The sequence below is a fragment of the Saccostrea echinata genome, unplaced genomic scaffold (assembly GCF_033153115.1).
Source record: "Saccostrea echinata isolate AGI-Se365-2 ecotype Australia unplaced genomic scaffold, CSIRO_AGI_Sech_v1 ptg000058l, whole genome shotgun sequence".
NCBI classification, from domain to species: domain Eukaryota; kingdom Metazoa; phylum Mollusca; class Bivalvia; order Ostreida; family Ostreidae; genus Saccostrea; species Saccostrea echinata.
This window is the reverse complement of record NW_026889807.1, coordinates 1,809,984-1,836,039: the sequence shown is the minus strand read 5'-3', so window position 1 is coordinate 1,836,039 and position 26,056 is coordinate 1,809,984. Positions and strand designations below refer to the sequence as shown.

The 26,056-nt window shown below is 32.5% G+C and overlaps 1 protein-coding gene and 1 non-coding gene across 2 annotated transcripts; both read left to right on the top strand.

Annotated features, from left to right (window-relative positions):
* The first annotated feature begins 794 nt into the window (after positions 1-794).
* Positions 795-22,685, top strand: LOC133174525 (E3 ubiquitin-protein ligase DCST1-like). The gene is made up of 17 exons (XM_061309638.1): positions 795-930; positions 2,721-2,831; positions 3,153-3,356; positions 4,018-4,157; positions 4,616-4,684; positions 6,506-6,722; positions 7,001-7,138; positions 7,613-7,746; positions 9,163-9,317; positions 9,696-9,840; positions 9,944-10,039; positions 11,335-11,461; positions 17,083-17,199; positions 17,788-17,930; positions 18,300-18,413; positions 20,895-21,080; positions 22,385-22,685. Exons 1-17 carry the CDS (start codon positions 795-797, stop codon positions 22,472-22,474), a joined length of 2,322 nt encoding a protein of 773 aa, XP_061165622.1. The 3' UTR covers positions 22,475-22,685.
* Trnap-ggg (transfer RNA proline (anticodon GGG)) lies at positions 1,623-1,695 on the top strand. The gene has a single exon. It is a non-coding gene; the product is annotated as a tRNA-Pro (tRNA).
* Positions 22,686-26,056: the final 3,371 nt, after the last annotated feature.

Below are 26,056 nucleotides of genomic sequence, written 5' to 3'. Positions count from 1 at the left end.
TCCAGAGTCAATAATTAATGTACCAGTTTTGAATTAAATAATTTTGTAAATGATTCAATTCTAGGATCGATTTCTTTTGTTTCGATTATTTACTCTTCAAAAGTACTTAGTGGTCTTAATAACCTCTTCTAAAAGTTATATATAGTACCGATAGTACCAAGGTCTATAAATAGATTGCTATCAGAAATTGAATAAAGTGCCCTGAACTGAATAGGTCATACACTCTGTCACATTTGTGATAATTAGTCTTCTGTCCGACTAAGAACAAATGGAGAAAAAAGTTATTTTAATATTTATAGGCATGGTCAAAAGGAGAAGGGGGGGGGGGGTTTACATTTGTGAGCATTCTGCTTTATTCGATTTTTAGCGTCATCCCCATAATAATTCAAATGAAAAAGATTGAATTATAGCTTTGTAAACTCTTATTATATAAAGCCAGATGAGCGTGTTCTCTACTTTTTTAAAGATATATCTTGCATAAATATACTAGACACTGAAACTAAGAGAACGTGCAATAAATAATCACAATAATTCTTGTTTTAGTCATACCGTGTTTATTTTCAACATACCGTTGATTTACATAGCGTGTTTATTTTCTAAGGAAGAAGAAGACATATTCTTCTTTAGCATACACTGTAGGAGGGGGGCGGGGGTATCCCCACCCCCTTAAACTCAAGTTATAAAATTAAATGACATACGCAAAAACTTGAATAGGCTGTTTTGCACAGATCGAAGACAGCTCTCAGCTGTGGGAAAAATGACGTCATAATAGAAAAAGACGTCATGAGTTGATAATGGCGTCTGTAAACATGGAATTCGATGAGGAAAAAGATGACAATAAGAAGCTAACATATGAGGAATATATGTTTAATCATATACGAAAGAAGTATAAAAGGCGAAAGAAAAGAAAAGGAAGCCAAATTTACCTTTGTAAGTTCATTAAAGACATCAAAATGTTTTCTCATTCGTATCAAGATCGATGCCTGGGGCCATAAAACTTAGACAAGCTCGCTTTTGATCTCAGTCTCACTTTTACCAAAGAAATTTAGGCCTATAAGGGAAAAGTGAGACTGAAATCAAAAGTGAGATCATCTAAGTTTTATGGCCCCAGAGCCGAGACTGTCGTGTGACGAAACCAGATGAAGATCTAGAACTTCCATACTGCTTATACGTGTAAGGAAATGTCGATAGGTGCATTTACATGTAAATCCGAACTTAAGTAATCTTCCCAAAGCTAATGCACATATCGTCATCGACGGTCAAAGAACTATTTCCCTTTGCGAAGTCGGTGAAAATCAATGATGATCATCATCAATCACAATGTCGATCACTATTAGGCTAATAGGCATTTTAGACCTATAAGACAGGTTCGATCGCCGGTGGCCAGATAGGTCAGTTGGTAGAGCACCTGATTGGGGATTCAGGGGGCCCGGGTTCGATTCCCTGTCTGCTCCGCTGCATTTTTCTCCTCTCCCGTTACATTTTGTGCCGTGCCATGCCCTGGAAGTGACAGGTGAGAGGCCTGGCAAGGATGAGCCTGGGTTGGAGTCTTTGGGGGGGGGGGGGGGCAAAGACCTTTAAGGAGGGAGGAGTGTGGCGGTCAGACGGGTTCGATCGCCGGTGGCCAGATAGCTTAGTTGGTAGAGCACCTGACTGGGGATTAAGGGGGCTCGGGTTCGAGTTCCGGTCTGGTCCGCTGCATTTTTCTCCTCTCCCGTTACATATGCTTACAGATTACTGGTACTTTTGTAAACTTTTTATCGAGTCAGAGTGGGTATTAATACCTCAAGTCAGCTAGACATCACAGGTACTTGTGGACAGGACCCCCCCCCCCCCCCCCCGATATTCAACTTCGAGGCTTGTTGGACATTTTTTTTCACAAATTATTAATGTATAATGAGGCATTTTTTGTGTGGAACGATTATTTTGGGGTTTTCACGATTTTTTCCTATGGTACACATGATGAATAAGTGCAATAAATATAATTTGTGAAAAAAATGTCCAACAAACCTCGGGGTTGAATACCGGTGGGGGGGGGGGGGGGTCCTGTCCACAAATACCTGTGCTAGACATTGGGTAAGTTTTGTTTATAAGGACGCTGTCAAATTGACAACGCCCGAGCCCTTGAAACATGTTTAGATCGAATATCCCTCCCCCCCACCCCCCTCCAATCCAATGTACGTATACTACGGGCCAGATATCTAATATACATAACATGTAATATTTCTAATAACGAGTATCATTAAAGCTATATATGGCATATCTGAGCTAAAAAAAAATCGAGATTTAGAGTAGATTTACATGATATATGTTATTTACGTTAAAAGTTTTGAACTTGAATAACCTCGTTTCCATACTTATATTGACTTTAAACTGTGTCGTTTATTTAAATGCGGAGTCGGTAAATAAATCGTTTATTGTTTTAAATTTCTAATACCATTGAAACGTGATTGCTTTAAAATGTGTCATTTACAGGAAAGTCCTATCTATCTATAAAGTAATAAAACAAATAGAAAGATCTTTTTAATTTTAGTTAGTCTGAACTTATAAAATACGTAATATGTGACTTTAACAAGTAGATATTGAAATTTATTTACTTCTGAGAATCGGAGTCAGGAATCAGTGTTTTGGTAAAGAATGGGTGAATTCAACTGGGAATGAATTTATGCATGTTATTAACATTTTGTTTTTAATTAATATAATTTGATCCTCTATTTCAGGTTTTTTCTTCTTAGTCGATAAATTAAGGGACGTTGTACAATCGGATCCGGGGGAATACAGCGGGATAAAAACGGTGTTGGGGTTTCCAACAGGGGCTCTTTTAGCATTTGGTGGGTTTATTATTACTTGAATTTATTTTCTGCATTTTTAAAGTATTTGATCATTTGATCATTTAAATATATTGATCAAATATAAGCATATTGTAAAATAAATTAAAATGATTAAATCAATAGATGAGGCGCTTACTACTTCTACGTAAAAAATATTAACTGTAGCTAAATTTTACTTTGCAGTTGTTCAAAAACGACTTATATCTCTCCTTGATTTAATTTCTTTTTAATACTATGTATACATTAATTTGTTCAAAACTTTCTTCTTTTTTTTTTAAATTTTGGCATCCATGAAGATAAATTTATTTAATTTTTATCTAGGTCTATACCTGGCGGTATTGGCCCCATTAAATCTACAGAAAGATACAAGTGAGTTGGTGGGCGGACTCCTGGGTCTGGGGTTAGCTACCGGATACGCGATATCGGCGCAGGTGCGATGCATCGCTTGGTTGCTTATCCCCACATTCTTCGGAAAGAAAGGACGATCGTTTATAGGAACCTATGCAATCGTATTTCTCATTGCAGGTATATACGACAATCCTCATAATCTTCCATGTTATCGGGTGTTGGGGGATCCTTAATTTTTTTCCAGTAAGGAGGGAGGGGGTCACAGTATTTTGCTATAGTAAATTTAGATGCTGGTTGCCCCCCCCCCCCCCCCCCCAGTTTTTGCTGTTATAAGGTCAAGCACTGTCAAATTGCAGTATTTGGACAGTAAATTAACTTTTTTTTGCTTGTCGGATAATTTTGAGAATCCCCCCCCCCCCTTTGAAACCGTTGCTACGGGTCTGTGATACCCTTTACAAGATTTAATCTCGCTCTGTCATTTATTTAAGAAGTTTTTTTTTTTTTGGATTTTGTTTTCCTCTCTTTCAAGTTATCCGTTTTTTTTGTCCTAAATGTATTATATTTACTTTGATTTCTTTTATTGTAAAGTATTTTATTTTCCAATATACCCTATTAATACTCTTTCACGAAAACAATATTGTTTGAATTAATTAATTTTCCAGTTCTTGTACCCCCCCCTTCAAAAAATAAATAAATAACATTTTAAAAAATAATAAGAATTAAAAAAAGAACGCAATAACTGCAACAAACAATATATCTTTATTAATTCTATGTCTACAGTACATTTGTGCATTTACGTTTAGAAGTAAACATGATGCTTTAGTCCTTTTGATTTTAGGACCGATCCATAACATAATCGTAAACGGTAGAGAAGTGATTCGCTCCTTGACCTGTGCTGCAGAATTAGCCATTAATCAGACGTCTGCTAAATGGGAGCTGAGAACTAAACCATTCCGCAGGATTATGACGCAGTTTGTGGTAAATTAGCATATTTATCACGCATGGCATTTCTACTTTTTTTTTTTTTTAAAGAAGAGTTATTTTATTGCTCAGCTGACCAATAAAGGCTAAAAAACCGTTCAAAGTTATTTGCGATCCTATACCGGGTATATATGGATTGTACATGTATAAAAACATTCAACCGCCTACGCAAAAGTTCACATTATCGATGAAAATAACTTCAAATTATTTTTGATCGGCTCTATTAATTTGATGTCAGTATAGCGACTGTGCCGACATCGTCTAATTGATCAAAATTCTTGTTTATAGATTTGTGATTATTTTTGTCCATATGGATTTGCTCACAATGTCTTATTCTGGAGTAAAAGTGTGAAAAAGGCACTCAGATTAAAATAAACTTACATTATTTTACCATTATTTTATCTCTGTTTCAACACACTCAGCAGAACTTCTAATAATTTATTCTTTATAAATAGAGTGAAGGTGCTCATTTAAAAAAGGTGACCAAGAAGATAGATGCAGCTTACCAACCAATCAGAAAAGAGGTAGGTGAATTTAAACTTCGTACTAACCAATGAAAGAGCTAGGTTCACTTTATGCATAAAATGGCCCTGTCCTTATATAAATTAATTGACTATCACCCTCTGTACCATTTCAAATATCAAAATAAAGTAGAGACTTGGTGCTTTAATTTCCTATAACAAAATTTCTTTTTGAGAATCCAGGTATTGGAAAACAAGCTTTGAGAAAATGCAATGTTCATGAATTTTGCAGAAAACATGCGTATTTGACTACCTTCAGCAAAGAATTAAAATATGAGCACAGCCCACGATCCAAAAATTAAATCATGTTTTGTGATCTTCAGAAACAGATCTTTCATTATGTAATTGCATATTTTGGATCAGAGGTTGTGCTCTATATGAAATATTGAAAAAATACCTCAACTTTTGGCCATTTTTAAGGGAATTTACAGAATATGGGGAAAATGACGCATTTTATGACGTCATAATGCATTGACTAGAGAGAAAATTACGTCATGTTCAATAGATACACGGTCACCAAGGGTCCAAGTTATAAATACTGCATTTTCAACAAAAACTGAGCAGTTTCGATTTTTCAGAAATTATCAGGGCCAAAAAAGGCCCTAAGTGGCTCTTGCTCTTTATTCACGTTTCAGCCAATGCAGCAAGTCAACCGGAAAAGAGATACATGAATATTCATGCATAACAGTGAATGAATTGAAAACGAGTATTTGATTTCAAAGTAATATTTATACATAACAGCCAATGAAAAGAAGTGTTTGATTCCAAAGTAATTAGAACTATAATGATAATTTGCTTATTATAGTTATCTTACAATTTACATGATGTACCATGATTTTGATTTTAAGCTAAAAGATCTAAGCAATGTGAACTGCAGGAGGGAGAACATATTTTTTTTTTTTACCTGTTCTGCAGAGTTGACAATCAGAAAAGAATTCATTTTTGCATTTTGAAAGAACTTTGTACTGTTTTGTCACAAGAGATAGAAAAAAAAAAAAACAATTTTGATGAAATATCTACAACCGTTTGTAAAGTTGGTAAAAGAGTTAGCTGATGTTAATCATTTGATTTATATATTCACTTGACATGACTTGTTTTAATACCACAGTCTACTGCCTCCATCTCCCATTGACCCCCCCCCCCCCCTTGCCATCACTAAAAAAAAAATGAATCATTGATGTAGTACAAGATTTCTTTTATGCCATTATATAAACATAACGATAGTGCAATTTTTCTTATGTTGAAAAACGTTTTGAATTAATAGTTACACATATTTCTGTCTTTCTGAGCTCAAAACTGAGTGACATGTCTATTCTGTGTTGAGACAATCTTGAGCCCTGGCTGTCTTTTTTTTTTTATTGGCATGTGCAGGCTTGAAGGCTGCAGCTTTTCAGAAATCAGTTATATGTATTTTCTAAATTTGAAAATAAAAATCCGAGCTTTATCTAATTACAAAAGGAAACCACACTTGAATATTTCAAATTTGTATAGTTGCTCTTTGCCAATCATTGGTCCCTCTGATTTCTTAAAATTATTACATCATTCTTCTATTTCAACATAGGAAATACTGTGAAGAAACAATGTAAAAAAAAAAACTCCATTTTTTCTAACCCTGTATTGACTAAACAGATGTACATGTTTGCATAGTGGTGTCATTGCCATTGAAGCACAATCTCCTTTCACCAATTGCTGAATTGAGACCCCCCACCCTCAAGTGTAGTCCTGTTTACCCATCAATGAATAAATGTAGATGATAGCACTATAAGTATGCTTTTTTTTAATTACATGTAGTTGTATAAAGAGTTCTTAAACTTATTTATATAGTTAAAAAGCCACGAGGAGAGCGACGAATATGAAATTGAAGATGAGGACTCTGAAGCTAAAATGGCGGAAAGAATGAGACAGGTAGATAAAGTGACACACAATCGGCGCGGAAACCGGATGCAGAAGATAGAATCTGAAAACGACGAGAGCACAGCAAAGGACAGAGCAGAGAAATCCGAAAAAAGATACCGGAAAAAGCTAGAAATGAGATGTGAAGGTAATGTTTTTGTTTTCCTTACATGTCTTTGTGAATTAATTTTTTTATAGTTTGTCTCTATGGTGAAAATTTACATACACAGGTCTCACTACGTACATTTCTATCATACCAAGAAGAAAAAAAATTAAAATGCGTAGTAATCAATCAATCAATCTATCGACCAATCGGTCAATCATCAAATGATTAGTTAATTAATCCATCAATCAATCGAACATTCGGTCTATCGACCAATCGATCAATCATTAATTCATTAATGGATTAAATAATCAATTAATCAGATGTATGGAACAAGGCTGTAATAAAGTGCCGAGGGAAGTTCAGGGATTTGGAGAGAAAATGTTTGTCCACCATTCCTGTTCTTGGCTATGTTCTATGTCTGCCTCTGAAATTGACAATTTTCTGCCAACTCGCTAAAGGTAAGCCAGCATTACCTGTCTTCAATCTTTATCTCACATTTTGTTGATGTTGACTGTATAGCTAATGGCGAACACCTAGGTATAATGTTGTCGAATATTTGTCTGCCACTATGATAAGGATAAGTTTCTTATGTCTTTTTATTTGTCAATACCAAAAACTGCTTATGGAAAACAGGATACTGTTTTAATAATTTTTAAATCAAGCTGAAGTCTTTATAATTATGTATTTGGATGAACTGGTATGATGTTATTTTAATGTCTAGGATACTGTACATTTGAGCAAAATATTGAATACTTTTACCGGTACTTTGGACATATTGAAATAAGGCATTTCTGCAGAAATGGCTAAGGGGTATTTTACATTAAATGGCCATGGGCTGTTATAGGGGTAAATACGGTACAATCAATTTGAAAATTATTCGCACAACATTTATCTCTTTACCTCCTCCCATTTCTTACTTTTCTTTTTGTCAGTGGTGCCAAATGCCCTTGGAATGGAGTGTAAATCTATGGACGTGATGGAGCCAGGTTTTGGTGATGTGTATGTAACGTCAGAAGACACAATGGTCGACATGGAGGAGAACTTCGACGTCAATTTACAGTATAAGGTGAGTATAAGAAGAGTATAAACGAAATAGTATATAGTATACAACGAAAGGGATTTCATTTACAGTATAAGTGAAGTATGAAACATTCAGCGTAAGGTGGGATTAACAGTATATGTGAAATATGAAACATTCAGCATAAGGTGGGATTTATGGTATAAAGGGAGTATGAAACATTCAGCATAAGATGGGATTTACAGTATAAAGGGAGTATGAAATATTCAGCATAAGGTGGGATTTACAGTATAAAGGGATTATGAAACATTCAGTGTAAGGTGGGATTTACAGTATAAAGGGAGTGTGAAACATTCAGTGTAAGGTGGGTTTTACAGTATAAAGGGAGTGAAATATTCAGTGTAAGGTGGGTTTTACAGTATAAAGGGAGTGAAATATTCAGCATAAGGTGGTATATACAGTATAAAGGGTGTATGAAACATTCAACGTAAAGTGGGATTTACAATATAAAGGGAGTATGAAATATTCAGCATAAGGTGGGATTTACAGTATAAAAGGAGTATGAAATATTCAGCGTAAGGTGGGTTTTACAGTATAAAGGGAGTATGAAACATTCAGTGTAAGGTGAGATTTACAGTATAAAGTAAGTATGAAACATTCAGCATAAGATGGGATTTACAATATAAAGGGAGTATGAAATATTCAGTGTAAGGTGGGATTTACAGTATAAAGTAAGTATGAAACATTCAGCATAAGATGGGATTTACAATATAAAGGGAGTATGAAATATTCAGTGTAAGGTGGGATTTACAGTATAAAGGGAGTATGAAATATTCAGCATAAGATGGGATTTACGGTATAAAGGGAGTATGAAATATTCAGTGTAAGGTGGGATTTACAGTATAAAGGGAGTATGAAATATTCAGCATAAGGTGGGATTTACAGTATAAAGGGATTATGAAACATTCAGTGTAAGGTGGGATTTACAGTATAAAGGGAGTATGAATTATTCAGCTTAAGGTCATCAGACCTTTTTATTGAGGGGGCACAGGCATATAGTAGCTACATTTTCTATAGTAATAGAAAGCCATGAAAACAAACAGCAGAAATCGGGATTTACAGAACAAGGTGAACATGAAAGAAACAGTGGAAGTTGGGATAGGGTATAAGGTCTAGGGACACAATGGAGTTGGGATTAACTGTATATGGCTAGTAGAAAACATACCGCGTAGGATCGGTTTACAGCAGGAAATATGCTTGCCTGAAAATAAACTGATTAATATGCAATTGTGTAGATTCCAAAAAAAGGCTAGTGCAAAGTCCGTACAAGAAACAGATCGACGGAGAAAAGCTACTTGGCCAATTTAATACAGTATAACTTGTCCTTTACTCTTAAAATCGCCAGATTACAAACTACACACCTGTATCATTTTGATTCTTAGATCAAAAGTATTTTTAAAACAGATGGTGAAAACTCCCGAAGATATCGATTATACTATGGCAGAGGAAGTTCGGAAGGGAACAATGCACGAGTTCGATAAGAAAAAAGTATGGGTGGAATTTTTCATGGCGACACTCCAGAGATTCATGGCATTCACGTTTATAGTGGTAATCGTTAGGTCTGGAAATTTTATAATATATCTAAAGTTATTTTCAGTTTGATTATCAATTTAATACTATATGTCTGTCAATGCATATGAAGTTATATACTTTTATATATGCAATATATGTACATTGTAGCCTAATAAGCCTAAATCTTTTGGTTTAGCATTATCTGTCACATATTGCATATTTTCTTTAGTTTCACCTGACAATTTTTTTAGATCATGTAAAGGAAAACCCTGGTATAAATAATTCTGAAGAAAGGAACTTATCTCTCCTCGAACTGACAATAATCATTTTGACAGTTTAGCCTCCTGTTGACTACACGACATTGCTCCCCCCTTTTCCGTAAACACCGACTATCCCCGATCCCATTTCTTTTTCTTATATTACAGAATATCCCTAGCAAAACCATTATTAAAGTGTTTGCTATTTCACAGCTCCTACAAATACAACAAGAAGTATTTAACAGACTTTAAATTCGATAACAACTACATCTCGTCTTACTTCCGCCATATTGATGCAAGACGCCATTACCAGGTATGTTACTGTTCTTGGAAAAGTGGTTATGCACCCATACTTGACGATATCAATACTTTAACCACTACTTTAGCAAAGTATTGTACTTGTATATTTATTTCAGAATAAGCGTACACTGTTACCCTTGAAGAATTTTGAAAAGGATAGCATGATTTATCCTGATACGTTGAAACTGATGAAAGGGGAAAAGAAAAAGCTGGTAAGTTCTAATTGCTACTAAAAGAGAGCCGTTTGTCTTAGTGTCTTTAATGTGTATTGTCACGACAGCCTACTGGAAAGGCGTTCGCTTTGTGATCGCGAGGCCTGGGTTCTATTTTCTTTCGCTGCGACGCCTCAAACCTAAGACGTAAACATAGGTACATGTAAGGCATGTTCCTCTGCCAAGCTCCCGGCATTAGAAGTGAAAGTCGCGGGTCTTTCAGATGAGACCTTAAAAACCCGAGGTCATGTGTCACGGTAGGCGTTGGCACGATAAAGAACCCACACTGCTTAATAACCCTGAGTGCAGAGCATAATTCTAAACTTGAAAGCCCTTTACCGGTATGCAATGGTGTCTCTATATGAGTGAAAAATTCGCGAATGGGACGTAAACCAGCATACGATCATCAATCAATCAGTCTTAGTGTGTATTTAAATGAAATGGAATTTATGTACAATATATATTTAAAAAATATCTTATTTTCAATTCCAGATTTTAAAACATTTTTAGCAGTTTAAATTTAAAAAAAGTAAAATTTAAGATTTTCAAATAAACAAAAAAATATGTAGAATGTTTAATTATTTTCAATACAAATGATCAGTAACTAATAATCATGAACATGCGCATATTATGGTAAGCAATGTTTCTAACATGTTCAATGTATAAATGAAAAAAAAAAAATGAAGCCGTCAATTAAATATGATTTTATGCATTCTTAGAAAATAGTATATTGAAGAATATTTATAAAAGAACAATTGCACTTATGGGCCCCGGTAAAATGTGAAAAATAAAGTTAAAAATAAAGCATTATTTTTTTTAGCTCACATCATCGATTGATATCTAAACCATACGATTTAGCAATTTGTAGCACTGAAATTAAAGAGCAAAGCCATACAGTGTGGTAAGAGTCAGCCGACATTCATGAATTTCTATATAGTAAATCGAGGTTGGGTATTCATTTCAAAGTCTTTTTTTTACTGTAAGCCTAACCTTGTGCAGACTTGTGCAATAGACATTAAACACATTATACAATTAGAAAAAAAAAAAAAAACTTGTGTGACATTAAGAAATCTGTACAATTTAGGCTGGTACCTAAAATATTAAAAATGTATGAAAAGTTCAAAAATTTTCATATAGCAAGCGAGAGTTATATATATACCTGTGTGACCCATGTTGAACCCGGCTGTGGAATAAAACATTTTAAAAAAGCCAAGTGAGTTCTATGCCAAAAGAATTTAAGATTGTATGAATATTTGTAATAAAAAATGAAAACGATGTTTTTCTTTTCAATATAGAGCACAGGCACCTTTTTGATTTTAATGCGGGCATTTATATCAGGCATGATAGTAATGTCAGCCAATCTGCTGTATGATGTGATGGATATCATAGAGAAAAACAGTCACATAAGTTACAGACAGACAGGTAAGTCAACTTATGACAGACAGACAGACAGGTAAGTCAACTCATAACAGACAGACATGTAAGTCACTTATTAGAAGCACATAATGTAGACAATATTACAGACAGACGGGTAAGTCAGCTAATTACAAACAGACAGATAATTCAACTTATTACAGACAGACAGGTAAGTTACCTTATTACAGACAGAAAGGTAGGTCAACTTATTGCAAATAGACATATCACAGACAGACTGGTATATAAGCTTTCTGATTACAGACAAAAGGTATGTCAGTGAAGATTACAGAAGACAGGTAGGTCACCTTATAGAAAAACAGACTTGTCAGCTTATAACAAACAAACAGATTATTCAGCTTATTATAGACAAGCAGGTGAATAAGTATATTATGGACGGACAACTTATCCAACATAATACACACAGAAAGGTAAGTCAACTTATGACAGACAGGTAAAAGACAGGTTAAATAAACTTATAACAGACATACATGTAAGTAACCTTTAACAGACAGATAGGTAAGTCACCTATTATAGAAGGACATACTTGTCATCTTTTTTTTTTTTTTTTTTTTTTTTTACAAACAAACAGTTTATTCAGCTTATTACAAACAAACAGGTGAATAAGTGTATTAGGGACAGAAAATTTATTCAACATAACACAGACAGACAGATAAGTCAACTTATGATAGACAGACAGATAAGTCAACTTATGACAGACAGACAGAAGAATCAGTTTATTAAAGACAGATTAAGTCAGCTTATAATGGACAAACAGTCAAGTATCCTTAAATGGACAGACAAGTAAGTCACCTTATAATGGAAAAAAGGCTTGTCAGCTTATTACAGACAAACACATTAGTCAGCTTATTACAGACAGACAGGTGAATACATGTACTTATATTACTGACAGACAAGTTAGTCATCATAACATAGAGGACACATGGATAAACCTGTTTTTTACAGACAAACAGGTAAGATAACTTAATACAAACTAGACTTTGACCCGTGCGTGCACGGGTTGACATTGTTATGAATGCATCCATGTGCATATCGGACATTTACAAAATAGATACATCGACACATTCATATATTGTAAGGTACTTTTGAAATAAACAATGAATGTGAATATAATTCTGCTTTTTTTTTTTTTTTGCAAAATTGTTGCGTAACAGTGTAGCGCAGAATGGGTTTGACCCCCAGTTAGCTATAAATCAAGTCTTGAGTTCGAATCACGCCGGAGCTTACATAAATTTCACCTTTCCAAACTTTAATAAAAGAAATTATGGATATTTATTGAAAATTTGACAACAACAAAGAGTTGAGCACTGCTGATACATATCAAGCAAAGTAATGAAAATGAAGAAATGTGTTTAGCTGGTATTTTTACACGATTAGTTATTAAACTAAAGGTGTAAAAATTTTTGTAACAATTTTAACACTGCAGGTCTCAACTTGTTCAAAATATGACCTCAACAATAAAAGAGTTATTAAGCACTGCTAATACGTATACTTTATATGTACACAGGTTATAGATATGTATATAATCTGTAAAAGCAGAAATGAAAATGGATAAATGTGCTATACTGGTATTTCTACACAATTTAGCAGATGTGAAGCAGAACAGATTATTTGCAAATACCCCCCCCCTCCCCCCCCCCCCCCCCCCCCCCGAAAAAAAAACATACAAACATACTGGTTGTTCAAGAGATCATAATAAGAATTAAGAATATCAAGTGTACTTTACATATGATATAAGAAAATGCTCTCATGACTGTCTGTTTTGATAAAAATTAATGTAATATCCTTGAATTAGTAATATTTTGAATCGATTCGATTAAAACAAAAACCTCGGTTTTACCAAGGGGAGGTAATTAAGAAATATTGAAATTTTTTGGTAATTCTTTAAAAATATTACTCTCAAGAACCATTTGACCAGGGAAGTTGAAACTTATGTGGAAGCATCCTCAGGTAGTGTTGATTCTATATTGTTAAAATCATGACCCCCAGGGATAGGGTGGGGCCTCAATGGGGGGTTGAAATTTTACATAGTAATATATAGGGAAAATCTTTAAAAATCTTCTTCTCAAGAACCTTTTGGCCAGGAATGTTGAAACTTATGTGGAAGCATTCTCAATTTCCTTTAAATCTTATGACCTTTCATGACCCCTGGGGGTACGGTGGGGGCCACAATGGGGGAGGGGTATCCATGGGAGTATTTATAGGAAATTTTTTTTATGAATTTTCTTTTCCAAAACTACTTGACCAGAGAGGTTTTCTGAAATGTAAATTCATATAAATGTACATTCAAATTTGATGATGACGATCACAGGGGGTCATGATAGGGTACAACCACAATGGGAGAGGGGGGAACAGAATATTTACTGTAAATTTTACATATGAAAATCTTTGGATAAAAATCTCAAACTTAGAATATGTATCAAAACCTTAATATAAAAAACTAAATTTGTACAGATTTTTCTGATTTGTTAAAGCTGTTTGGGTTGGAGTAATTGACCATAGTTGCTCAGGTGAGCGGTGTGGCCCATGGGCCTCTTGTTTATACTAAGTATAAAATATATGGGAAACATGAATTATCCTTATCTTAGATAAGCCAAGCAAGGGTATCCTAAGTAGGAAAGTAGGAATTTGAAGGTACTTCTTGCTGCAATAATGAAACCTTTTCCTGGGGGTGGGGGTGGGGGGTACATCTCTTTTTGGATCATACAATATCATTTTCATTTTTTAATTGAAATCATACAATGTTATCAGGAACATTTTAAAATAAATGTTTCTAATGTTATTATTCAGAGCATAAATTTTTCCAAAATATTTAGTAAAGTCTGAGTTTACCACAAACTTTAAAGTTTACTGACCTTTACCGATTTTATTTTGGGACAGCCAATGAGAATTTGGGAGCGGAACTTGAACTGAATATGGGTATTTTTCTTACTTCATACGTAAATAATGCAGCAAAAATAAAATAAATATATACCTCATAAACATTTATATATCTGTTTAGTGATAACAATGAAAAAATTAATCTATTGCAGTATTAAACGTTTTCAATCAAAAGTCATTACATCACATGAGAACTGTCATGGCTGCTGAAGAAGACAACTTGTTTTCACGCTGGTGTATTTTTTCTTGTGGCGATTTAATAAAACATAAGTTTGTTTGCTACGATTAAATATAATTCATTTCATCATTGAATAAATATTTTTACGATCTTAATTTTCTCCCACCTCATAGTTTTGAGATTTACTATGCATGGATTAAATTTTACAAACAATCGATATTTTAGCAGCATTGATAGAATGAACTGTACGGGCCGCAAGGGCTGACTTCAGACTACCTATCAAGCGTAGTTACCACGACAACCTTTACATATTTAGAAGAACAGGCTGTCCCTTCTATATAACGTACCGAAGTTCAATAACAATAATTTACATATTTCACCCACTTTTTTTTTTTAAAGTTAAAGAAATTTTTGGAGGTGAAGTTATAAATCTCAGCAGTGAAGGTAATAGTAAACATGGCGAACAAATTCAAGTTGTAATCATATAGACACATTTCAAATTGAAAATATCGGTTGTATTGACGTTATTTAATTATTTCAATTTATTTCAAAGTTAAGAAATGAAAATAATGTTATTGTAATTTTTGGCGGAAAAAGAATGCCTACTTCACTAAGATGTGATTCTAGCTGGAGTTGTAACCCCCCCCCCCTCCCATTTACCCTAAAAAAAAAAAAGCATAAAAGAAATGAAGGATAAAATAAAATCGGGTAGTTTCATTAATATTGCTCCTACGATCATGAGCTTTTTGCCTCCGTTGAGATGACCAGAGACATAAATAACATATAACAAATGTGTCTCCGAGATGGCGAATGATTACCCACTTGGCCACAATATCACACTTGCATGGATAAACTCAGAAACATTAATACAAATACGTGTAAATTTTCATTGGAAATTTGCTATATATTTTGTTCATATACATTTATGATTTCTTATTAGAGAAAATTATAAAATAACAAATATATATCTACTTAGTACAAATTACTTTTGTCTTCTCTGATTTGAACACCGTAATTTAGCGTGAATGTAATACGCACGCGCAAGATTGTAAAATCGAAAAAATCCAGATGATTTCCGGAATTTTTTGAGGAATTTTTGTTGATTATTAATTAGCGAAGCTTAATAGAGAAAAAATAAAAACAAATTGGTAATCTTCAAGTACCAATGATATTTAAAATATATAAAACAAACGACAGTACTCATCCGATTTATCGGTATTAAAGGCCAAAAATTCGAGTCTATTATTTTAATATAGTAGTATAGATAGGTAAATCAGCTGATTACACTCACATACAGATATACAGGAAGGCTTAGTCCAGGAAGACAGCTAAGTCAACTTATTACGGATAAAAATGTCAGTCAGCTAATTGCAGACAAACAGGTACATGCAAGTCAACTTATAACTGACAGACATATGAGCTTATTGCAGACAGACAAGGTAAGTCAATGTATTACTGACAGACTGTCAAGTCATTTTATTGGAGATGGACAGGTAAGTCAGCTTATTACAGAAAGACAGGTGAGTCAACTTATTATAGACAAACAGTTAAAGTAAGTTATTTTATTAAAAAGTAAAATAAAGACCCTGCTAAATTACAAAGTCAGTTGACCATTTCTTTTAAAGTTGTAAAATTATGAGAAGGAAAGAAAAATATGATATTTAAAATCCTTTAATATTTAAAGAACAAGGTACGGTTTTAATACAAATCTGGCCCTGTATTTTTCTAAAATATGAAAAAGGTGTAAGAAATTAAAATTAATACTTTATATATCATTGAAATTCCATGCCATAAGAACATACAAACTGTTTCTCTCATATGACCTTCTAAATGCTAAACTTGTGCATTTTTTTTTTCTCAAAAAGTAGCAGAAGACATCAATTTTCAGTGGAATTTTCTATAAAATAATAAAGAGCACATGCAACGCCCACAAAGATTTTGATGAATGTGATTTTTTAAAGAATTTTACACAACATATCGAAAAATTGAAGTGGACGACGGCTGTGGACACTATTTTCTTCAGGAAAATAACCCAAGAAATGAGTCATTTGGGGCTTTTTCTGTTTAAAACTTAGAAATGTAACAAATTAATGACGTCATATTTCCACAATGATTTTCCTTCATGCCATATTCTTTCATGATTTATAAAATTCATCTACTCAACTCATATTTAAGCCATTTTCATAACTTTTAAGAACAGTAAAATTTTAGGGCACAATAAGGCCAAAACCGTCTTCTTTAAAAACATTTAAGGAAATATACTCTGAACATTTCATAAAATCAGAAACCAAACAAGAATCCCCCCTCAAGACAATGATATATAAGTGAAGAAATTCACTGCTCTTTACTTGCATTTGGAAATTACATGTAAATAAAGTATTCCTTGGCTTTATTTTGTTCCAGTATAGTGTTTAGAATACTGTAATTTATACCTGTTACACGTAGATATTTGTTTTTTAACTTACATTTAAGGTAAGATCACTCTAACTACAAAAACCTCTGCGTGTCCAGAGTTTACTGCTTGCATAATTGAATATTGTGAATTTTACAGGCTTGCATTATATTAGTGTGAAAGTCTCTGGCGTTGGATTTATGAGTCAGATCATTCGACTGTTTCTAAAGGCCTTCAACAGCGAACATACCATTGATAACGTGACTACAAATTTTGGTAAGTGCCTTTTTCTGTTATGTATGTGTGTTTTTAATTAGTACAGATTTTTTTTTTATATGAAAGGTGATTCTTCTCCTCTTATTTTATTTTACAGCATAAAATTTATGTTGTCCTATAAACTGGTCTTCAGACAGAAGTTAAAGTTAATTAAATTCATTTACATCTGGACTCTTGAAAAATTAATGCCATTTTCTTTTTCTTTTTTTTTAATTTTTGGTTAAAATTAAAATTTCTAAAAAAAAAAAAATGATGAAGTATTAGAAACTGTTTGGAACAATGTTGTACATATTTTTTCAGAGAAGAGCAGCGTATTTCAACATACTAATCAATTTATTAATTACTAATTTACTAATTAGCATTCCATGATAATTGAACACTTATTAGAATGAAAAGCCCATTTAGGACTTATCATGTGGTAGTCTTGAGGAAAGAAGATTCTTTTTAATTTTATGTGCATTTTTCCATCTTTTTCCCCCCAAAATGAAAAAAAACCCAACAAAATATGATAAAATTATTCCAAAGACTTCTTTTATGAAAATCTTTATCTTTATGTTTTATATGTTGGAGTGTACGCTCTTGTTTCAGAATGTTTGCCCCATCCTACAAAACTAAACTCCGTGGAAGTCTACAAGATTTACGCTGTTTATATTGTTGTCTGGATTCTCATGTTATTTGAAGCATATGGCTTGCGCCTGCGCAGACTCATTTGTGCTTTCTTTTATCGAAAGGTAAATCTTTTACTTGATGTTTTTCTTTGCTTTCTTTGTAAGTATCATTCCATCATTGTTTTTTTTTTTTTAATTTAATCATCATATGTCACAACCTTCACAAATGTGAAATTCTACATACGCCTTAATATATTTCTCGTGATGTTTAATTGTACAGAATTTATAAAACAAACTAAATACTGTTAAAAAAAAAATGGTGGACCCTAAGTTTGGAAAAGAAAAAAAAAATACTTTGGCCAAGGATAAATGTAAAATTCGCCTTTTTTTTTTTTTTTTTTTTATTAAGTTGATGCAGAGGTGTACTTTAATAACTCGAGTTGAATGAAATGTACCTTACGTCAATTAATCTATATTCAATCCATTTTTTAGAGGGAAAAATCACGGATATTGTTTATGTACAACGAACTGCTGAAAAGGAGAAAAGGATATCTTATTCATCTACGTAAAAAAGTTCGAAAACAGGCCAGGAAATTTCAGCTTTCTGTAAGTATCTAGATATTTAGTTACTGTTAGAGCATTAAAATTTTTAGTGTTCGTCAATGTCAATGTCAGGCAAATCAATGTTTTAAGTTATAAAATAAATATTACAGTCACTGTTAGTAAAGGTATAACAAAAACAATTTTATGCTGTGTTTTACATGATATACTGCAATATCAGTTATCTTTATAAGGTCAAATTATCGTGGTTGGAGGAAAAAAATATTTGTGGGAATTCATTTTCGTAGTGTGAGAAGTATTATATTTTTTATATACTTGGAAAATTTACATTTCGTGGAGGACATGAATTCCAGGGTGTCTTCATATCATTAAAATAGCGAAAAGTACTCCTTCTGCCATCCCCTAAAAAGTGATTTTATAGCTGTATACATGTGTTGTCAAAATGCTGTTATTTACTGTCAGATAAATAAAGTTTAGATCACTATTTGTCTGTCACAATGTAATACAAGATGCTATTAACTTTGTAATCATTTAGATTTGTAATGTTCTAAGCTATCAACTTGCAAATAAGCTTCTTTTTAAGAAAATAAGTAAGGTCGTATAACAGTAGTAAAAACCTTGCTTTTACCTAAATTTAGTCACTTATTAATTAGTTTACCGAGCCCTTCTAAAGAAAAACTCAAAGAAATTGAAGCTATATTTTTTCATTATATCTGGAATACCAAAACGGCTAGGGTGGCTAAAAATATTATATGCCAAAGTTATGAAAACGGTGGTATGAGAATGACATGTCTTGATTCATTTTGTAAAAGTTTAAAAATTACATGGATTCGCAGATTGTTTGATAGTTCATGTAAATCAGCCTGGAAAGAATTGCTAAAAGATTTAATTCCTGACATTAAATATTTAGTTATCTATGGTAGGGATTTTTCAAAAAAACTTAAGAAAGATACGGAAAATGTTTTCTGGAATGATGTTTTTTCAGCATTGTTGGATTTGAGATTATGTATTGATGATCAAACATCTATTTTAAGTCCCATATGGTATAATCCATCAATATGTATAAACAACAGAAGTGTTTGTTATAAGTCATGGCTGAGACAAGGTATACAATTTGTTTTTGATTTTTATGATACAAATGGGACTTTGTTAGGATACCAAGACTTTTGTAAACAATATGATTTAAAAACACCTTTTACAATGTTTTTAGGCATAACAAATTGTATTAGAAAATTACAGTTGAATTATGATCATAGGATAATTCAAAGAAATCAACCTTTCTTCCCAAAATTCTTACAAACAATAACAAAAAGCAAACAAGGTGCAAGAGATTTCTATGATGTTTTTATTAGTCAGAAATACAAAAAACCAAAAAGTGAAATGAAATGGGAAAACATTTTAGAACTTAATGTTGATGAATTTTGGTGGAAAAAACAAAACATTCTGTTTTTTAACATAACAAATGATATACAGTTAAGATGGTTCCACTATAGAATTGTACATAGAATTTTAGCTACAAATACATATTTACACAAAATTGGTGTTACTGACTCAGATTTATGTAGTTTTTGTAAGAAACACCCAGAGACACTTTGTCATCTTTTTTGGGAATGCGAGTGTGTTGCAGAAATTTGGGAAAATGTACTGGATTGGATGAAAGAACAGTTTGGAGTTGATATATCTCTAAACAAAGTTGATGTTTTGTTGGGAAAACATTATAAATATAACAATATATTTAATTTAGTAGTATGTATAATAAAAAAACATATTTATAGAAATAGATGCAAAAAATGTGTACCATCTTTTGAGAGGGTCAAACAAGAGGTTATGTATTATTTTAATTGTGAAAAATATATTTATAAGAAAAATGGGGAAATGGACAGTTTTAAAAAACGATGGAATTTGATAATGTTTTAATATGATTAATATATTTGAAAAAACAATGCAGTTACAGATATACATCAACTTTTCACTGATTATATTAAGATTTCAGTTGTTAAATATTATTATAAATATAATCATATGCATGTTATGTAGCGAATGGTGTGTGAATGATATGTGAAAAAAATGTCCTGTCACATTATGATTGTGTAATATATATGTGTATTATGTATGTTACTTAGTGAACCCAGGGCCCCAACCCTGGCACTATTATATACTTGGACATGTGATGGGGCAATAAAAAAAAAAAAAAAAAAAAAAAAAAAAAAAAAAAAAAAGAAAATAAGTAAGTTTTTTCTAGATTTTTGCAAAAAATAAATAAATAAAAAAAAAATAGAAAAAATAAATAAATAAATAAATAAATAAAAAAAAATACTGTCTTAACTAATCACTACTTGAAATTATATAATTATCTTTATTTTGTATTGATATCATAAATTTGAATTAGTGCTTTTTGAATAAATTCCCCTTTGTCTCCTTTAATAATTATGTACAGTTATATATCTGAGAGGCTATTTTTTTTTAATAGGAAAAATTTTTTTGCAATAAAGTCATTAATTTGAGTGTCACTTCATTCCATTTTAGCGGGACTCTGGCTTTTTGGTTGGAATTAAGCGCTCCTGTCCCAAACTCGCCTCTCTGGTGAAACGTTTTAAGGCTTCTAAAACTCGATGTTTGATTTGTGATGATTTGGAGACAGAAGGATTTGTTCTCTGTTCTACACCTGGATGTAATTTCTCTTATTGTGCAGATTGCTGGATTGATTGCAAGGTAATACTCCTCCCCTTTCCAGAGAGAGAGAGAGAGAGAGAGAGAGAGAGAGTGAGGTGGTCAGGGAAGATATGTGTCGCTTGTCGTTTGTAAAAAAAAAGTTGATGCCATGCTACACAGGTGACACATACATGTACACACTCATCTAACCATTCAATCAAAGCAAAGCCATCTCTCTGAAAAATACCCCCCCCCCCTCCGAAAAATAGATACTACTTAAGTGTAATCTACTTTATTGAGGAAATCTTCAAACAGTCAGCTTTTGATTTTTCTCTGCTTTGGTTTTCTTCTGTCTTTTATGAATTTTCAATCTAAAGTTGAAAATGATTACATGACAAATTATTTGTCATGGATAAAAACTTACATATATAGTTTTCCTATATACATGTTTATCTATGAAATATATAATTAATTTTAATAATTAAAACAGTTTTTTATTCTTTGAAATATTTAAAAAAATTTCAAAAAATAAAAAAATAAACTGTTTTGAATCATTAAAATTAATTACATATTTCATAGATAAAGATTTATATTGAAAAACTGTTAAGTGTTTCTCCATGAAACTTTTCTGTTATTCTGGCTGCTCTCTATTTTTTAAATCTTAAATTTTGTATCGTATTATCGTTCTAAACTAGAGATAACGGATACAATTGTAAGACGTTAAATATTGTAATATCACTGTAAGTACGTGCAGGAAAGTTAGCTAATCAAAGTAAAGGGGTTTAGAGTGGGAAGTATACCTATGATAAAATTTCAGGTTTATGAGAATTCATACTTTCGTACTTGTGCCTAATCCCCTACTATGGATCGGGGTTATTTTCTCCCCAACAAACATAAACAATTTTGCTCCGTCAATTTATTCGTCCAGACACAGTATATCAAAGGGAAATACAAATGTACAGTATCACTGATTCTGTATAATTCGCCCCGGTATAAAATCCGCCTTCGTCGAGGATGAAAAAGGCTTAAAAGAGGGGGGGGGGGGAGAGATTTGATTCATGTAAAGAGATTATAAAAGGGACATTAAAGTCATTTCCCTGGTCACAGTAACAAAATTTGGGGGAGACAACTATCAAAGTTTTTGGAACTTGTGTCCTATCCCTTTGACATACTGTCAATAAAATATGTTCAAGACAACAAAAATAAAAACCGATTTTGAACGAAGATTCAAATTGATATAAGCAGAGGAATTGGCCATTAAAACAATTTAAAAATATATTTGTTGTCCTTTTGACGTCAGTGGTTTTAAATTTCTAATAGATATACAATTTCATTAATGATAAGGCATTGTAATTTTATTGTAGAAAAAGTGTTATGCATGCGTACCACGTTCTACAGATTTTAGTGACAGTGATAATTCTGATGACGGGAGCACAGAAGATGATGACGTATAACACTAGATGGTATAATGAACAGTAAATAGTATGATTATATCTAAGTCTTTTTTAATTTCATCCAAATTATACTTTATCATGACTTTAAGGAGTTTAATTTTCCTTATATATACCATTGCTTTGTTTTAACATATACTACATGTATCGTGTATAATAAATGGAATGTAATGAAAATATGCAACATCAATACAGTGTGTGGAATACTGTAGGGATCCACATTAAACATTTTACTTGCTTTAATATGGAAATTCACCATGGTATGTTGCTGTTATTTATTGAATCTACAGCTCCGCACACATTTTAAACTCACATGGTTTTCCGCTTAAGATAAGGACACATTGTTAAAATTTATGCAAAGAGATAATAAAAGGGAAATTAAAGTATATTTTATATACTTTTTAATTATAAATATACAATTAATATATGGTAGCTCAGCTCTTGGCTTTAATCACTGCTTTTATTTTGTCGTATATGCTATGAACAAGGTTTACGTAAAATTCCTTTGTCACTGAATACCACTGTTGCAGTAACTGTTCCCACATGTATTCTTCTTTGAAGGAAATTTCTTAGAAGGTTCTCTTTTTATTTTAGCCCAGTGTTATTGATTGGATTGAGATCCAGACTGTCACCTGGAAAGGGGAGAGTGGGTATTCTTTTACATTCAAGAAAACTTAAAGTACTCTTGGAATTGTGGCATGGAGCAAGATCTTGTTGATATATGTACGACGTTTTTGGGAAATACTAAATATTCACATGTTGTTTTTTAATAGGGCTCGAACGATTCAGGGTTCAATCGATTCGGTTCGATTTCGTTTCAGAATGATGCGGTTGGTTTTTTTTTTTTTTGGTTCAATTTAACCTAAACAGTCTAAAAATTTCTCATCATAAATGAAAAATAGTAATCTCTGCGTTATAAACTGATTAAATTCCTTAACTTTAGTCTTCACAAAAGCTTTTCTGAGACACTAACAGGTGGGGTTAGTGGATTTGACATTTTTACTAGCTAAATTAAAATTTCTACTAGCCCAGAAAAATAATAAAATTTTAATTTTTTTGTTGTATTATTTTATTCCATTTACATTTCATACTGTCATTAAATTATTCTTCTTTTCATACTTCCTCTGCTTATTTTCTCTTTTTGCATTTTTCTTCTGAGTCATTAATAAATAGATAATCAGAGAAAATATTTAAGGCTACATTTAATAGAATGAACAATCATGCTATAGATATATCTGTATCTTTTAACATGGTAGTGGACATTCATCCTTTTTTCTTATCATTGGACTTCCTTTTCCAAAATGAAGTGAAAGCTAGTGATTTATTTTTTTTAATTCAATTTATCAAATACATTGTTAATATATTTTTGATAACCCTTGTAAATATTTACTCTTCAGTTAATCAGCTGAGTAGTTAGAAATAATTTAATCAATTAAAGTGATATTAATATGTATTTTCCATAACATTGGGATGGAGGAAATTTGACATAGTAAAAAAAAAAGGCGATCGTTTTCATGGTTTTTAGGAATAAATAAATTATTTAGAAGTGCTAAAAGAGTTAGATGAAATATGTGGAGATAACGAACAGTATTCGAGCTCTAAAGTCCATTAAACATTACAAAATAGGAGCAGAGGAAACACGGACTTCTAAGACATCAGAGGTGAGATCATGTGCCATGGAGGAGTGAGCATCCCCTGCCGACCTGTCACACCCGCCATGTGCTCCTTGTCATGATCGGGAAATTACGGAAAAATCCATCGACAATTCAATGTGTAAATAATGGCCTAACAATAAGTATGAAAAAAAATCAGTCAGCATCGATCAAAGAACTTACGAAATGATGACTTTAAACGAGACTGCTGATATTCTTGTTTCATCAACTTGTTTGTACACAACTTACCTCGTTTCAGAAATTGTCCATACGTAGAGCGTGCTCTAGCGTATCGAACCAACTGAGAGATAAACCCCGTATGCAGGTGATAAGGGTATATTGCTGCATAAATAAGGGAAGTTGACGATTGAAAAGTTAAAGTCATCACGTCTATCATAAAACTTTGTTGTTAGATTACCATTAGCGTCTTTTTCTAATAAAATATCCAAATATGAAACAGAAGTGTCAGACTCTGTGGTATCTTTTATCTCAAGCTAACCGGGATATATCGTATCGACATAAGAAAGGAAATAACCATTGTTAATTGAAAATAGGAGATTTATGAACAAGAGAACCACACTTCTGGTTTTCTTTTATTGGTTGGGGATTAAAAACAAAACTTAGAGGAAAATACCTGCTACTTTTTCACTAGCCCGTCACTGTCGGGCTATTTACTAGCTCATACCAATTTAAATTAACCCCTATTGAAAAAGGAAAAGGCGTTTCTGGAATAAATAAAGACTAAATCATTCACTTCAAACTGACAAAATCATTAAAAACGTATTAAAATCATGAAAACAAACACAGTGAAACACTTCCAATCTCCAATTGACTGCCATTTTTCTTTTTATACGTGTTATGTAAATTTTGAACCGAACCGAACCGAATTCAGGAATTCTGGATCGGTGCACCGAATCTAACTGTTTGAACCGCGATGCACCGAAATTTTTGGTGCACCACATATCCCTAGTTTTTAAGTTGTGTTAATGATTTCTTCTTGCTATCTGCTGGAGATTAGTGTTCCCTATTATTATTTTTTTTTTTCAAAACTCTAACTCCGTTTGCTCCAAAAACTCGCCAGAACGAAATTTGGGTAGGATGTTTAACAGTAAACTGTTCTCACTTTGACTCATACTTTTCACTTTTTTGTCTCCAAACTCGACGATTCTTACTATCATTGAACAACTTGAATAAACTTTCATTTTAAAACAAAACACTCTCCTAATCTTTCTTTGTCGTGTGTAATGCTGTTTTGCCCACTGCAAGCGTATTTGTTTCTGCTCCTTTGAAAGCAGGATTTTTTTTTCGCAGGAACATACCTCTTACTTTCATACCTTTTTTTTAATTTTTCATAATAGTTTCAATTAAGGATATCTTTTTAAAAAATATTTTACAATCTTTGTCTTCAGCTCTCTTACTGCGAATCTCCTGAAAACTCACTGAAAAATAAAGTTTTTTAACTCCTAAATTAAAGAGAAAATTCCTTTCATCAGTTACAATTTTATTTGTTTTTCAAAAGAAAACAAAAGTAAAATATCTTAGCTTTTGACCTTGTTTCCATGCGCAGTCGATCGCTTTTTAGCGCTTTATTCCGATTAAACCGAAAAGAGAATAATATAGAAACAAACTTCATGGAAAACGTTAACCTTAAAGAGAAGTGAATTAAAAAAAATCGATCAAATAGTACTACAAAAAAAGTTAGTAATTATTTCCTCAAAAATATATTGTTAAATATTTTTATTGTCACACCATTTCATTCATTGGTTTCATATCTTATATAACATCCGTTTTGAAAACTTCATCCAGTTTTTTTAAGGGCATATAACCTTCGTAGGAGATATTAAATACAGTTCTAGTTCATTCCATTGTACTTTTGTTATAACGTTGTAAAATACTGTTGGGAGAAAGTGGCCTTTATTTGTGGGGAAAACTA